The sequence below is a fragment of the Centroberyx gerrardi genome, chromosome 12, assembly GCF_048128805.1.
Source record: "Centroberyx gerrardi isolate f3 chromosome 12, fCenGer3.hap1.cur.20231027, whole genome shotgun sequence".
Classification (NCBI taxonomy): Eukaryota; Metazoa; Chordata; class Actinopteri; order Beryciformes; family Berycidae; genus Centroberyx; species Centroberyx gerrardi.
In genome coordinates, this window is record NC_136008.1 from 30,984,945 (window position 1) to 30,998,512 (window position 13,568).

The 13,568-nt window shown below is 41.3% G+C and overlaps 1 protein-coding gene across 1 annotated transcript; it reads right to left on the reverse strand.

Moving 5' to 3' along the window:
* Positions 1 to 350: 350 nt before the first annotated feature.
* LOC139910023 (zinc finger BED domain-containing protein 5-like) lies at positions 351 to 2,852 on the reverse strand. Its single transcript, XM_071897214.2, has 2 exons — positions 2,704 to 2,852; positions 351 to 1,734 (listed from the first exon to the last, which is right to left on the reverse strand). The coding sequence occupies exons 1-2, from the start codon at positions 2,850 to 2,852 to the stop codon at positions 351 to 353; spliced, it is 1,533 nt and encodes a 510-aa protein (XP_071753315.2).
* Between the last annotated feature and the right edge of the window lie 10,716 nt (positions 2,853 to 13,568).

The following is a 13,568-nucleotide window of genomic DNA, read 5'->3' on the forward strand; positions in this document are numbered from 1 at the left end:
GCTTGTGCTGTATCTTCATGCAAGAATGGGGACAAACTCATAGCTCTCATTTAACATTTCGTTTTATTTTTTTTCACATGCACAATAACGGTGACTCATAATAACGTCTCAGTCAAAAAAAGAAAAAGAAGAAAATTGGTTTAATTAACATCGCTTAAAAAACAAAAGAGCATGGCAAATGCCAGCCTTGTGTGACAACAGAAAATGGATAGTAAATAAATAAAACTGACAGGCCTTAGTTGCCAGAAATGTTGCTTTCAAGAGTCAGTCGAACGGAACCTTAAGTAGACCATGTCATTTAACAATGAATCCCATGAATAAAATCCTAAAGCTGAAATACTCACATTTGGTTAATGGGAGAAATTACATTTCCCCTCTGACACCAACTTCTTAACATCAGGCTTGACAGCTGTTAGGCTTATTCGCAAGCAGTCCTCCAAAGATTGGTTTGACAGTCGGTTCCTCTCATGCGTCTTGATACTGTTCATCTTTGAGAATGCAGATTTGCATGTATAGGTTGACCCAAACATGGTGAGCACATACATAGCCAACGTCTTCAGTGTGCCATAGTCTTGGGGACAAGCCACCCAAAAAGTGCTCAAGCTTTCAGCACCACGGAGAGCAGCTTTCATTTCGCTGGAGCCCTGGATGTCAACTAGTTCACTTTGAATCGCCGCTTCGTCCAACAGCATCACCTTCTTCACATTAGCGGAGAATTCTCCGCCTGGGCTGATGGTGAATGGGTCACGCACAAATTCAATGACATCCCTGGAAATGGCAAAGTCATCAAATCTGGCAGAGAAATTCTCCCTCAGCTGTGTGATGAATTTCTTCATATTCTCTGTGATGTTGCTCACACCCACTGTCTTCAGTGTGTTGAAGTGCAGCAGCCTCCCTGATAACAAATCTGCGTGGAATAGATCAAGTTTGTTCCCAAAGGCATCAAGCTTTTCCACCATATCCACCACGGATTTTTCTTTCCCCTGTAGTTGCAGATTTAGTGCATTCAAATGGGAAAATATGTCTGCTAAAAATGCAACGTTGCACATGTATTCTCTGTCTTGCATGATGTGCAGGTGGTCAGCTGCTCCTTTTGATTTACTTTGCTTCAAAAAATCCACAACTTGATCCCTGAGTTCAATGAAGCGCTCCAAGGCTTTGCCCTTACTCAGCCAGTGCACGTCATTGTGGAGTAAGAGGTCATCGTGAGTAGCTTGAGATTCCAGCACAAATTTGCGGAACAGGCGATGCTGCGTACTTGAATTCCCTCTGATGAAGTTAATTATCTTCAGTGTTTTGTCCATAACCGCTTTCAGATCCCCACTTAGTGTGGCGCACAGCACGCTTTGGTGAATGAGACAGTGAAGTGCATTAGTTTTGGGAGCGACATTCTTAATTCTGCTCACCAGACCCCTGTTTTTGCCGACCATGGCAGGAGCACCATCTGTGACGACTAGGTTGACTTTTTCTAATGACAAGCCATGCTTTTTAAATAGCTCCTCCAATTTTCCAAAGACAATGTCACCAGTGGTATTATCTTCCAGCGGAATCAAAGCCAACAGCTCTTCTTTAAAATCTTTCCCATCAAAATATCTGACAAAAACGCACAACTGGGAAATGTCAGTGTTGTCAGTGGACTCGTCAATAGCCAGGGATATGTGTTGAGCTTCCTTGACCCCATCAAGTACAAGTCGCTGGACGTCCTCTGCCAAGACGTGGACACGGCGGGCGGTACTTGAAGCAGACAGAGGTATTTGCTTAACAGAGGCAATTATCCTGTCCATAGATTTGTCGGTGGCAAGTTCCTCCAAAACAGTGACCATGCACTCCTTAAAAACCTCAGCATCGATAAATGGTTTGTTATGTTTGGAGAGAACCCAGACAGCCTGAAGAGATGCACTTGTTGCCCTCTCTTGTTCAGTTAAAGTTCGGTTAATAATTCCGCTGGCATGGGAATATCCAGCTTTCAAGGTGGCAATTTTTCTGCGACGGGCCTCTGACTGCTCAGGGTATGACTCTTTGAAAGTTGCATGCCTTGTGTAATGGTGACGCCTAAGATTGTATTCTTTTGCAACAGCGATCGTTTCATTGCAAATGAGGCATACAGGTTTAGCATTACTGAAAGTTGGTAGGATGAATGCGTACTTATCAGTCCATTCTTCATTAAAGCTGCGGTTTTCCACGTCAACTTTCCGCTTTAGGCTCTTTGAGAGTGACATTTTTGCTTGCCATTGATGGACAACATGACAGCTCCCCAAAAGTGAAGCCAAAATATCTCGATCGCCCCCTGGTGGCTGGCTGCAGTATATGTGTTAGGAGTCTGTTCACACTGATATAGGCTAATAAAAATAACATTAATTTTGTAAGAAAGTGAAAATATTAAACAATAATATGCTAATTAGGCCTAAATTAATTTTTTTATTTTTTATTTGAAAGTCCACCCCCCACAGTGTCTGCTTGGAAAAATTCTGGCCCTTTGACAAATGTAGTTGATGACCCCTGCTCTACGGCTTACCTAACAAAACCCTTAATACACTTCAATACATCCAGAACTCCGCTGCCCGCCTGCTCACCTCCACCCGCCGCCGAGATCACATCACCTCTGTCCTTCACAACCTCCACTGGCTCCCGGTTAAACACAGGATTGACTTTAAAATACTACTCACCACCTACAAAGCCATACACAACCTGGCCCCTCCATACCTCTCCGACCTCATCCCCCGCCACACCCCTACCCGATGCCTCAGGTCCGCAGACGCAACCACTCTAAAGACCACCAGGACCAAGCTCCGGACCTGGGGTGACAGGGCCTTTTCAGTTGCTGCACCCTCCCTCTGGAACGCCCTCCCCATCCACATCCGACAGGCTAAGACCCTACCATCTTTCAAACCCTCAAAACTCACCTCTTCAAGCTTGCTTTCACCTGTTAACCTCCTCTCCCTTCCCTCCATCTCATGATTCCTCTAGTTTTTAACTACCTACTTTTATTCTTGTCTTATTATTATCTTGTCTTATCATATTATTTTTTATTATTATAAATGTACCTATTAAATGATTTTACCCTGTATGTGAAGCGTCTTTGAGTACCTAGAAAAGCGCTATACAAGTCTAATGTATTATTATAGAAATTATTGAATGATCATAGAAACGTTATGGTGCAGTTATTATAGAAATGATCGAATGATCATAGAAACATTATGGTGCAGTTATTATAGAAATGATTGAATGATCATAGAAATGTTACGGTGCAGTTACAGGAATGATTGAATGAGGCAGCAGTGTGTCTGTGTGCTTCTCTCTCTGTCTGCGACCACACTTGCTATTTTCACTTTGATCATGACAGAAATACATTTGATTTAAAAACTTTTTTTTTTTTTTTTAAATCTGGCGCATTTTCAGCAGTGGACCCTAGAAACACTGGTTCTACAGTCCTCAATGCACAGCAGCATGGCCAAAAATAAATTATTTTGAAAATATTTTTAGCATAGAATATATACATGGGAAACACTGGGTTTATGTGAGTGGAGCCGCAGGAGGAGAGATACAGAGGGAAGAAAGGTGTGTGTGTGTGTGTGTGTGTGTGTGTGTGTGTGTGTGGTGAGTTTACAAGCAGCAGCTGTGAGCACAGGTGAGATCAGTCTCTGGTGCCAGATAACATAACGTGATGCGCAGCGTTACAGATTAGATGAATTTCTATATCCTACTGACCAACATTTGATTTTGTGGCTCTTACAGACAAATAAACCTGTGACATGGGAAACAAGCCTGCCGCCATTTCTTTGAACAGACAACAGGGAACACAGGCTTTCACCTCTGACCTATGACTAGTTCCTGTTTACCACCCCTCCCCCTTGTTTGACGGACAGCCTGCAGCTCCTCCTACAAACCCTATTGTTCTGAAGAACCATGAAGGTTCAGGGCTTCTAGAAGTTCGTTTTGGGAGGTTCTCAGAAGCAGTTCTGAGGAAGCATATCCAGGACTTTAGTGAAATTAGGTAATTTATGTATTGTAAGCCTTTGTGGTTTACAGTAGTCTCATCTCCTTTGGCCAAATAGAAATAGCTGCTTCACAAGAACAATGTTAGAGTAACTAAGAGATTCGCTGAAAAAAATATTTTTTAACATGCATAGATTATACGATACAAGTTTCACTCTTCACGAGTTCTGGGAGGGAGGATTTTACGCATGTGTGTTTACGCTGCGGGGACACTCATGTACAGTGGGACAGTCCTGCACGGAACACCGACTCCGCTCTGCAGTCCAGCAAAAAATAGACAACAACTGATGCACACATCCAAACCCAGGCTTGCATAATTCAATACTGTACAGCGCAAAGTAGCCTAAATAAGTAGTGCGAAAATAGATCACTTGCCAGTAGACCAGAGGACAGCACATGACAAAATTATAACCATATTGTGCAATACCTCGAGATACATACAACTGAACACACACAAATATAGCTGTCTTACCTAATGCAGCAGTAAACGTCTCTTTTTATTAATGAAGAATATTCACCATCACATTTCACCATACTACAAGTAGTCTTGTATCAAAGTACTTCAATTCAATTCAAATTCAAATAACTCTATTTTTCCCGTGAGGGAACTTCATTTGTGGTCAGGCAGGTCATACATCATACATTCAGCAATAAATAGTCAGCAATAAATACATCAAAACAATAAATGCTTAAAAAGCCACGTGGGTAGGGGTAGATGGGTAGGTGGGTGGGCAGGGAGGACATAGTGTGCTTTTTTTTTGTTTGTTTTTTTGCTGACAAATGTTTTAGTCACAACAACTGTCTGACTAGTGGGGGGAAAGGCAAATAGGTGGGAGCCTGGAGGGTGGGGGCCTACAGAGTTTGCAACTTAGTGTCTGTTCAACAGTCTGATGGATGTTGACACAAAGGTGGACATGGCTCGTTTGGAGTTTAGGGGCAGGGAACGAAATCTCCTCCCTGAGGGTAACAGGTTATACTGGTTGTTGAGGTTGTGAGTGGGATCAGAAGCTATGTGACCCACAGAATCAGGTGCAAGCTGACACCCAATTGCTGGAGTTGTGGCCCATAAGGTGAGGCTGCACGGTGTTAAATGCACTGGAGAAGTCAATGAACACCAGCCTGGCGTAGTTCTTTGGTTTCTCCAGGTGAATGTGGACATGCTTTGAAGACTTTCTCAACATCCTCAGTCTGTATTACAACCGCTGCTGCCAATAGTGACCTGTCTGAGAGTTCAGTTTTAAGTGCATTCATCTCTGTAGTAAAGTCCCTCTGCTCAAATCTGCAGTAGAACTGATTGAGATTTTCAGCAAAGTCAAGTGGGCTTTGTGCTGTGGGACAGTGTGTATTTGGGTTGGTTGAGAGGCCGACCAGTGTCTTAACACCCTTCCATGCTTCCCTGGCATTACCATTCCGGAAGAGCTTCTCCACCTTTTCCTTATAGACTCTTTTGGCTGCCTTCATTTGTTTGTTGAGTTTTGCCTGGATCAGTTTTGATTCTATTTTGTTTCCCGAATTAAATGCAATTTTCTTTTCATTAAGTGTTGTTTTAAGTTCTTTTGTAATCCAAGGTTTATTGTTAGAGAATATCTTTACTGTCCTTGAGGGTACAACGGTCTCTTCACAGAATTTGATGTATTCTGTCACTACATCTGTGGCTTCCTCCAGACTAGCATCTTGAGTGAGAACCTGCCAATTGTGGAGGACCGTAACTGCCAAAATCAAAAATAAATAAATAAATGACTCAATAAATAAATAAATATGCCATTAAATGCACCAAAAATAATATTCAAAATAAATGTAGGCATTAATTAATTGATAAAATGTATTAATTCCCCTATTTATTTATATTTCTGTTTTAATTTGCTTCTGTATTTATTTACCTTTGTATTAATTCCCCTATTTATTTATATTTGTTTTAATTTGCTTCTGTATTTATTTACCTTTGTATTAATTATTAATAATTCCCCTATTTATTTACTTTCCCATTTAATTTTCCATTTAATTTATTAATTCTTTTCATTTTATTTATTTCTGTATTTATGTCTGTATTATATTTTCCCTTTGCATTTTCCCCCTATTTATGTCCCCAAACGTATTTATTTCTGTGTTCTATTTTTACATTTACATTTCTTTATGCGTTTCTGCTTCATTATGCAAATGAGGGGGCTGTGTCTCATGGGGTCAACTTTTCGCCTATTGGTTGATCGACATCAGAGTGCCTAGATCGACTATACATGCCTTGCTCCCACACCGGTGGCCAGGCTCACTCACTACAGAAATGGCTACTTCCAGTCAGGAGATCGCTAGAGAAAGGAAAGTTTTTTGCTTGCGGGTTTGTCTATCGGTGACACTGCAAGGCTTTTTGGGGTTGGTGAAAGAACAATTCACCGTCGGATGGCAGAGTATGGCATGAGGTGTGCATGTGAGGTCTCGGGGTGGATTGCTGTTGCGGTAAGTTACAGGATTTTATGTATTTGTCTGTAAGAATTTAAAATTATAGCAACTGGTGTTAAACTGAAATCTGTGTGCTGTCAAAACGTGTCCGCTAACAGCATGAGAATGAGAAATGGATACAGTAGTTTATGGTATTTCAGTCCGATTAGCATCGGGTAACGTTAGCGATTTAGCTCCAGTCCCGATGAGAAAGTGTTTGATGCGGGCCTGTGAATACGAGGAAGCCTGTTGGCCAAAACGACAACAGTTAGCAATCGTCTAGTTAACCAGGTCCCGAAAGGACAAACCTACTATGATCGAGGTTAGGGGCTAAGTTAGTGCCGTTAGTGGCATGCTAATCTAGCGTTAGCGTTAGCGTTAGCGTTAGCGTTAGCTAAGGTTAGCTCCTCTGGCTCACTTTGCGGACACATCTCTAACGTGGCAAAACTCCAACAGTACTTTGTTTATCGGGGACTCTGGTCACCGCAAACATTTCACTTCTAACGCCAAATGAATGGAAGGGAGTTACTGGCTGATGAGATGTAATATTTCATGTTCTGTCTTTGCACCTAGTCTGGTAACTCTAGTCTTGTAATCAGCTGGTTTGTGGCAAAAAATAAATAGAAAACCTGAACAACGAGACTACAATAAACGCTACCTTTCTCGAGGTTGTAATGTCCTATTTTTTCTTGAGACTGTGTTTAGAATCAACTACATAGTAATTATTGAGGCTGTAGTCTGTGGTAATGTTATTGGATTGCAGTAACGTTATATTGTAAGGCGTAGGTATTACTCATGATGCAATATCCTAAAAAATATTTGAGATAATTGGTTGCATTAAACATTGCTATTCCCTGCTATGAGGCCAGCACATCTCAGACAGTCATTAAATAAATATACAAATGTTATAACAAAGTATAAACTATAGTATAAAATAATTTATGAATCAGAATTGCACATTTTGCTACTTACCAATGTATATTCTTTTGTAATGGAACAACTGATGACTTCTGTGTTTCTGTTACTCCACAGATTACATCGATGAGTTGATGGACCTCATCTTTGATCAAGTCTTCCAGGACCCTGCATCTTATGTGAGCCAGGTTTTGAAGATCCCCATCCCAGAAGACCCGTGCGCCCAGTCTGACAGGCCGTCATTGCAGCCACGTGCCTCGGTTCAATCAAGAGGCAGTCTGAACCCGACGTAGCTGGCAGCATCAGGGAGCTCACAGCATATGCACAGCACCACACACACTGGTATCACTACTCTGATCCTGCGACCTAGAAAGCCCCAGCACTAGCTGACAAAGGATCTGTAGGCTAGACACTGAGAAGAGGGTACACATACTGTCAATATATTTCATTTGAATACTTAGTCTCTTGTTTTGGTTATCTGGCATGAGGTCAGGTTGTAGTTGGGTGTTTTCCACGAATACATAACAGATAACTAAAAACATCAAATTATAAATCATTTTGGTGATTGATACTGCACTACTTTACTACACTGCAGTAACTGCTACAGTGGAACACTCCCCTGTGTAAACTCACAGATGTAGATTTTGTAACATAACAGCACCCCATTATGGTCCTGCAGCAGTGTTATGTTTCTACATGTGCCTTTTTTATGCCTTTTCTAAAATAAAATAATTGTATTCTGTATGAACAGTCAGTGTTGTGGTTACTTATTGGTTTCACATTTACTTTACATGGGTGTGTAAAGGGAAAAACGTATATAATCCCACACACACTGTCTACACTTATATGGTGCTTTATTACATTTCAATGACTGAAATGTAATAAAGCACCATGCAAGTGTAGACAGTGTGTGGGATTATATTACTTATTCAGTAACTTTTGTCCTATGCCCCTGTCACTAAAAGACTTTTAAGTGTGCTGAAGTTTTTTCTACATGGATGTGTAATAAAGTATAACAACACAGTTATTTTACTCAAATTTATTGTCATGTAAAGTATTATCCAAAGTCACATGTTCAAATCAATTCATGCACAGAATGCATAAAAGAAACTTACTGCTCTATACCTCTAAGCTGTAAGGGCCCATAGTCTGTTTTATAAATGTCCATTGCATTCTGTAGTGAGAACACATTCAAACATACAGGCTGCAGACCAGGATGATCCAACATGTATGTAGGTGGATCCTGAAGCTGATTCATTCTTCTGGTAACCTAGGGAATGAGAAAGGGTAACTTATTGAATTTTGCAAGCTTTATAGGAACATTACACTGATAATTACGTTTATCTATATTATATGTTTATTATTTAGCACAGACAATTTAGAGTAGATGTGAGTACTGTACAAACTAATGTACAGGACAAACAAAGGTGTCAACTCTAAAAGAGGTAAGATGTTATGTACAGGGGGAATGACCAGCAGGCCTCCATGAGATGCAATGTTTGAATATTTCAGCTATAGTTCTAAAACTGTTGAGCTAGCGTTATAGCTGAATAACACTGGCATAAATTACGACAGTCATATGTCCAAATGGTAGACAGCATGGGGCATAACCATATGTTTGCCGGTGTCGTGACTATATTTGTATCCCCTGAAGAGGAGTTCTTCTTTCGCACACATCACACATCAATTTGATGTATTTGAACGTAATAACTACATAATGTCTGGTGTGTATCGCTAGCCAGTACAACGGCAATTGTAAGACACTTCATGGAATAACATTACAGCAGCTATCAAAGTAAAGTTAGCCAGCGAAAAGCTACCGACACCTATTGTGTTGACTAGACAGCCTCAAACCGCCGGCACCGGTGAACGTCAGGCTAAAAATGAATCAAACAAACCATATGTACAGTTACCGTGCGAGACACTCCGGCAGGTAATGTTAGATATCGTTTTTATGGGATACAAATTTGTCCACCATGGCTATCCAGAAATACCACATAGCTGACGCAACCACATACACACGCACGGTGAGAAAGTACGAACAACACACTGAAATTTCAACCTACCCTTCAGAGACATCCTGCTGTAACCTTGTCTGTAAAACTTCGGCAGTTGCCTCCTCTTGTTCGGTTGACAGATTCTGCCTCAAAAATGTACGGTTTTACATGTTCTGTCACAGAGTTTTCTTCTACAAGGAGCTGCCATGTTGGTTAACACGTCTCCTTCCTAGCCTGGCCACCTGCTGGCCACCGGTGTGGGAGCAAGGCATGTATAGTCGATCTAGGCACTCTGATGTCGATCAACCAATAGGCGAAAAGTTGACCCCATGAGACACAGCCCCCTCATTTGCATAATGAAGCAGAAACGCATAAAGAAATGTAAATGTAAAAATAGAACACAGAAATAAATACGTTTGGGGAAATAAATACGGGGAAAATGCAAAGGGAAAATATAATACAGACATAAATACAGAAATAAATAAAATGAAAAGAATTAATAAATAAAATGGAAAATTAAATGGGAAAGTAAATAAATAGGGGAATTAATACAAAGGTAAATACAGAAGCAAATTAAAACAGAAATATAAATAAATAGGGGAATTAATACAAAGGTAAATAAATACAGAAGCAAATTAAAACAGAAATATAAATAAATAGGGGAATTAATACATTTTATCAATTAATTAATGCCTACATTTATTTTGAATATTATTTTTGGTGCATTTAATGGCATATTTATTTATTTATTGAGTCATTTATTTATTTCTTTATTTATTTTTGATTTTGGCAGTTACGGTCCTCCACATACAATCTGTACACTCAAAGCAGTCCTGTAAAGCATCCGTGCACCCCAAATTCCTCCAGGAATAATTCAGTCAGCTATAGTGTGATCAAGCCATGTCTCAGTAATACAGATTAAACTGGCCTCTCTATATGCCCACTGTAATTTGCAGTTTGCTTGTAACTCGTCAAGTTTATTACGTAATGAGTGGATGTCACCATAGATGGCTAGGCCTAATGGCTCTCTGGACCCCCAGTGACCACCACAGCAGCTATAAGTACATAAATACAATCTTTATTATTAAAATATTCTTATACAAAAACAAATAACTGATAAATCAACCGAACGAGCAAAAAGGTACTAGGGTCCTAAATTGTCAAGACAGCAACATGAGTTTGGATATTATTATCTATATATATACATTATAGTTTGGATATAACATTATTATTAGTTGTCCGGTGAACAGCAGATGGTGCAGGCAGATAAGGAGACTCACAGTGGTAGCAGCAGCAGGCTGGGAAGACACAGAGCAGGCAAACAGTAAGGACACGCACCCACACACACGTAACGACACTCACACCATCTGAGTAGGAATCGACCATCCCTGTTACGCAGAATGGCGAGCGTTGAGTGTGGTTGCCCCGCTCCCGATCTCACGGCTGTCTAGTCCCCCTGAGCTCCTTGATAATCTGGTAGCATCTCCTTTTATAGCCATGTCGCCACCCCTCTTCTGGGTCAGAGGGGGGGTCACCTAGGAGTCAAGTTTGAAAACAGAACAGTGCACCCAATGGACACAATACACACCATATTCTAGCTCTGGCTAAAACAGTCCCGTTCCCAGAACCCAGGAGAATACCCATAGTCTTATAAATCACATCGCCTCCATCCGCGACACAGACATTCGCCAACATAATAGAGGGGAGCGGAGGGCATACCCGTTTACCAGCGTGTCTCTTGAGCCTCTGTCTCACTCCTCCCCTTCTTCCATGCTTCCTGTTTAGTTTTCCTCGCTGATTTTGGCTCTGATCGTCTGATCTCCATGGGTTGGATAAAAGTCCAGTCTGGTATGGTGGAGCATGATTGCGATATTGCAAGGATAGCAGATACTCCCGTGAATACCGGATAATTCCATCCCAATTCGAATCCCACGGTGTAGCCACACCCAAGCGAGTTGCCCACAGTAGGTAGAGTACCAGTATGTAATACAAGCTACAGCCTTGCATCTTTATCCAGGGTGGAAAATATAGTATTAATCCAGTATTAGTCCAGCAACTTGATTTCAGACTAGATCAGATTGTTAGTAGCTAAACACAAATACAAACACAGTACTCGCACTCGCACACAACACACAGCCAAAACCACCTGTCGCCATTACAGTGCCAAGCTGTCTTTTGGAACCGCTTATATACTGTCTCAACCATCAGGGCTTTAGCTAAAATGAGATTTTTAATGATCAGATTCAGCCAGTGACCTGGAGATTTACAGTGGTGGTGCATATAATAACACATCGATACAGATTCATTTGTGCAGAGGTGCAAATGAGCTTTATTCAAGTGCTGTTGTAGTGTCATCTTTCAGCCACTAGGGTGGGCCATGCCCTCCTGGCCACCCCGCAAACTCTGCCCATGATACTGGATCAGGGGCCTCATTTATAGAACTGTGCGTGGATTCCACACTAAAAGGTTACGTGCGCACAAAAGAGGCAAAGTACGTACGTACAAAAATAATCAGATTTATAAAACTGTGTGTATGCACACCTGCACGCAATTTCCCCTTTATAAATCACAATCCAACTTGAAATGTTGCATTCTCCCGTGTGAGAAAATGGCAAAGCTGGGAGCCAGACGGAAAAGAGAAATGTTCCCGGTGGCCTCAGTTCGGGCATCACCAACCAGAAAAAGTTTGTTGAGTGGCAAAATGTCACAGCAGCAGTTAATGCTGCCAGCTCCGAGAGCCGGACCCTTTATAAAACTAAAAATAAAAAAGAAATTGTCCGATATAAAGGTTGATGCCAAGAAGCGCTTTGCTGCACAGCGACAGTTGTATCAGCTCCACTGGCGGGGCGAGGAGACACTGGAGCTCTCTCCCCTTGAACGTTACACCTTGATAACGGGGGAAACCGTATTTAGTGGCATTGTGCCAAAAAAACAGTGTGACACTGACATAACGTTAGAGAGGAAGATGAGATGCCAAGTTTGTTTTTATAAATCCGAAAATCTGCGTGAAAAGTGGCGCACGCAATTTTCAGGCCGGTTTTGTGTGCACGTAATGTTTTATAAATGAGGCCCCTGGTCTGGGTTATTTTAATCCACCTTTTCTCCAGCTTGACATATTTACACAAACATTGACGCTGGGTCTGCTCTGCCTTTTCCATGGGTTAGGTGCTCTGTGTAAAGATGACCATAAATGACCTGTTTTTACTGAACCGTGGTGATAGGACCTCTGTGAAACTCTTTCGTAACTTCTTGAATTCCATCACAGGACATCTGAAGTTCACCATGCAGTGCAGCGAGAGCTCTTTCTCCAACTCTCAAAAACAGCTTTCCGGTAAGCCAGCTCCACTACAGTATTAAAAGAATTTGCTGTGATGACAATATATACCTTTGTAGGAAGAGGGATATCATGGACCGATTTGTGAGAAGGGGTACGGAGACAATTGGCTTGACAACAAGCTGAAATCAGTCAATAATCTGAATTACCAAAAGAAAAAGAGAAGGTCAAAACCCAAACACGTGTTCAGTTCCTTACAACATACGCAACTCAAGGTTTGGAGGTCCTGTCCATAATTACGAAACATTGGCACACTGTTCCATCTGATTCTGCTCTGGGTTCATTGTATCATCAGGAACCATGCCTGTGCTTGTGGTATGTTATACTGTATATAGGCGACACATCTCGGGAACTATGGACATCTATCTGCCAACATCGCAATGCTATACACAGAAGCGACCATTCCAACCCTGTGGCAGATCACTTCCTCCAGAGAGGACACAACAGTTCAGAGTTTTTCTGTTTTGGCATAGAAAAAATCAGTCTGGGAGGCGACCCTCATGGTTGACAAGAACATACACCGGCTAAAAAGAGAACTGTATCTGATACACAGACTACCCTTTGCCCAAATAGATTAAACCAAGAGAAAGACTACACCACAGAACGTGAATGGATAGAGCGGTCTTTCCACTGTTTGCTATGGTAATTTGGCCATTTTATACCATAAAATAGCGACAGTGGAATTTTAATGGTTAGTTGCTATGGTGACAATGCAAGTCTGAGCATCAAGGCGTAAAGTGTGTCACACTTGCTTGAGAACTGTGCAGATGTGTCTGTTGCTCGAGTGCTTAGCAAACTGTCAAAACTCAACTGAAAACTTGGCGACAAGGTTAACATCATTATCAAAGACTGTGCCTCTTCTTGTCAAAATCAGCATATTAGCAAACCTCGCT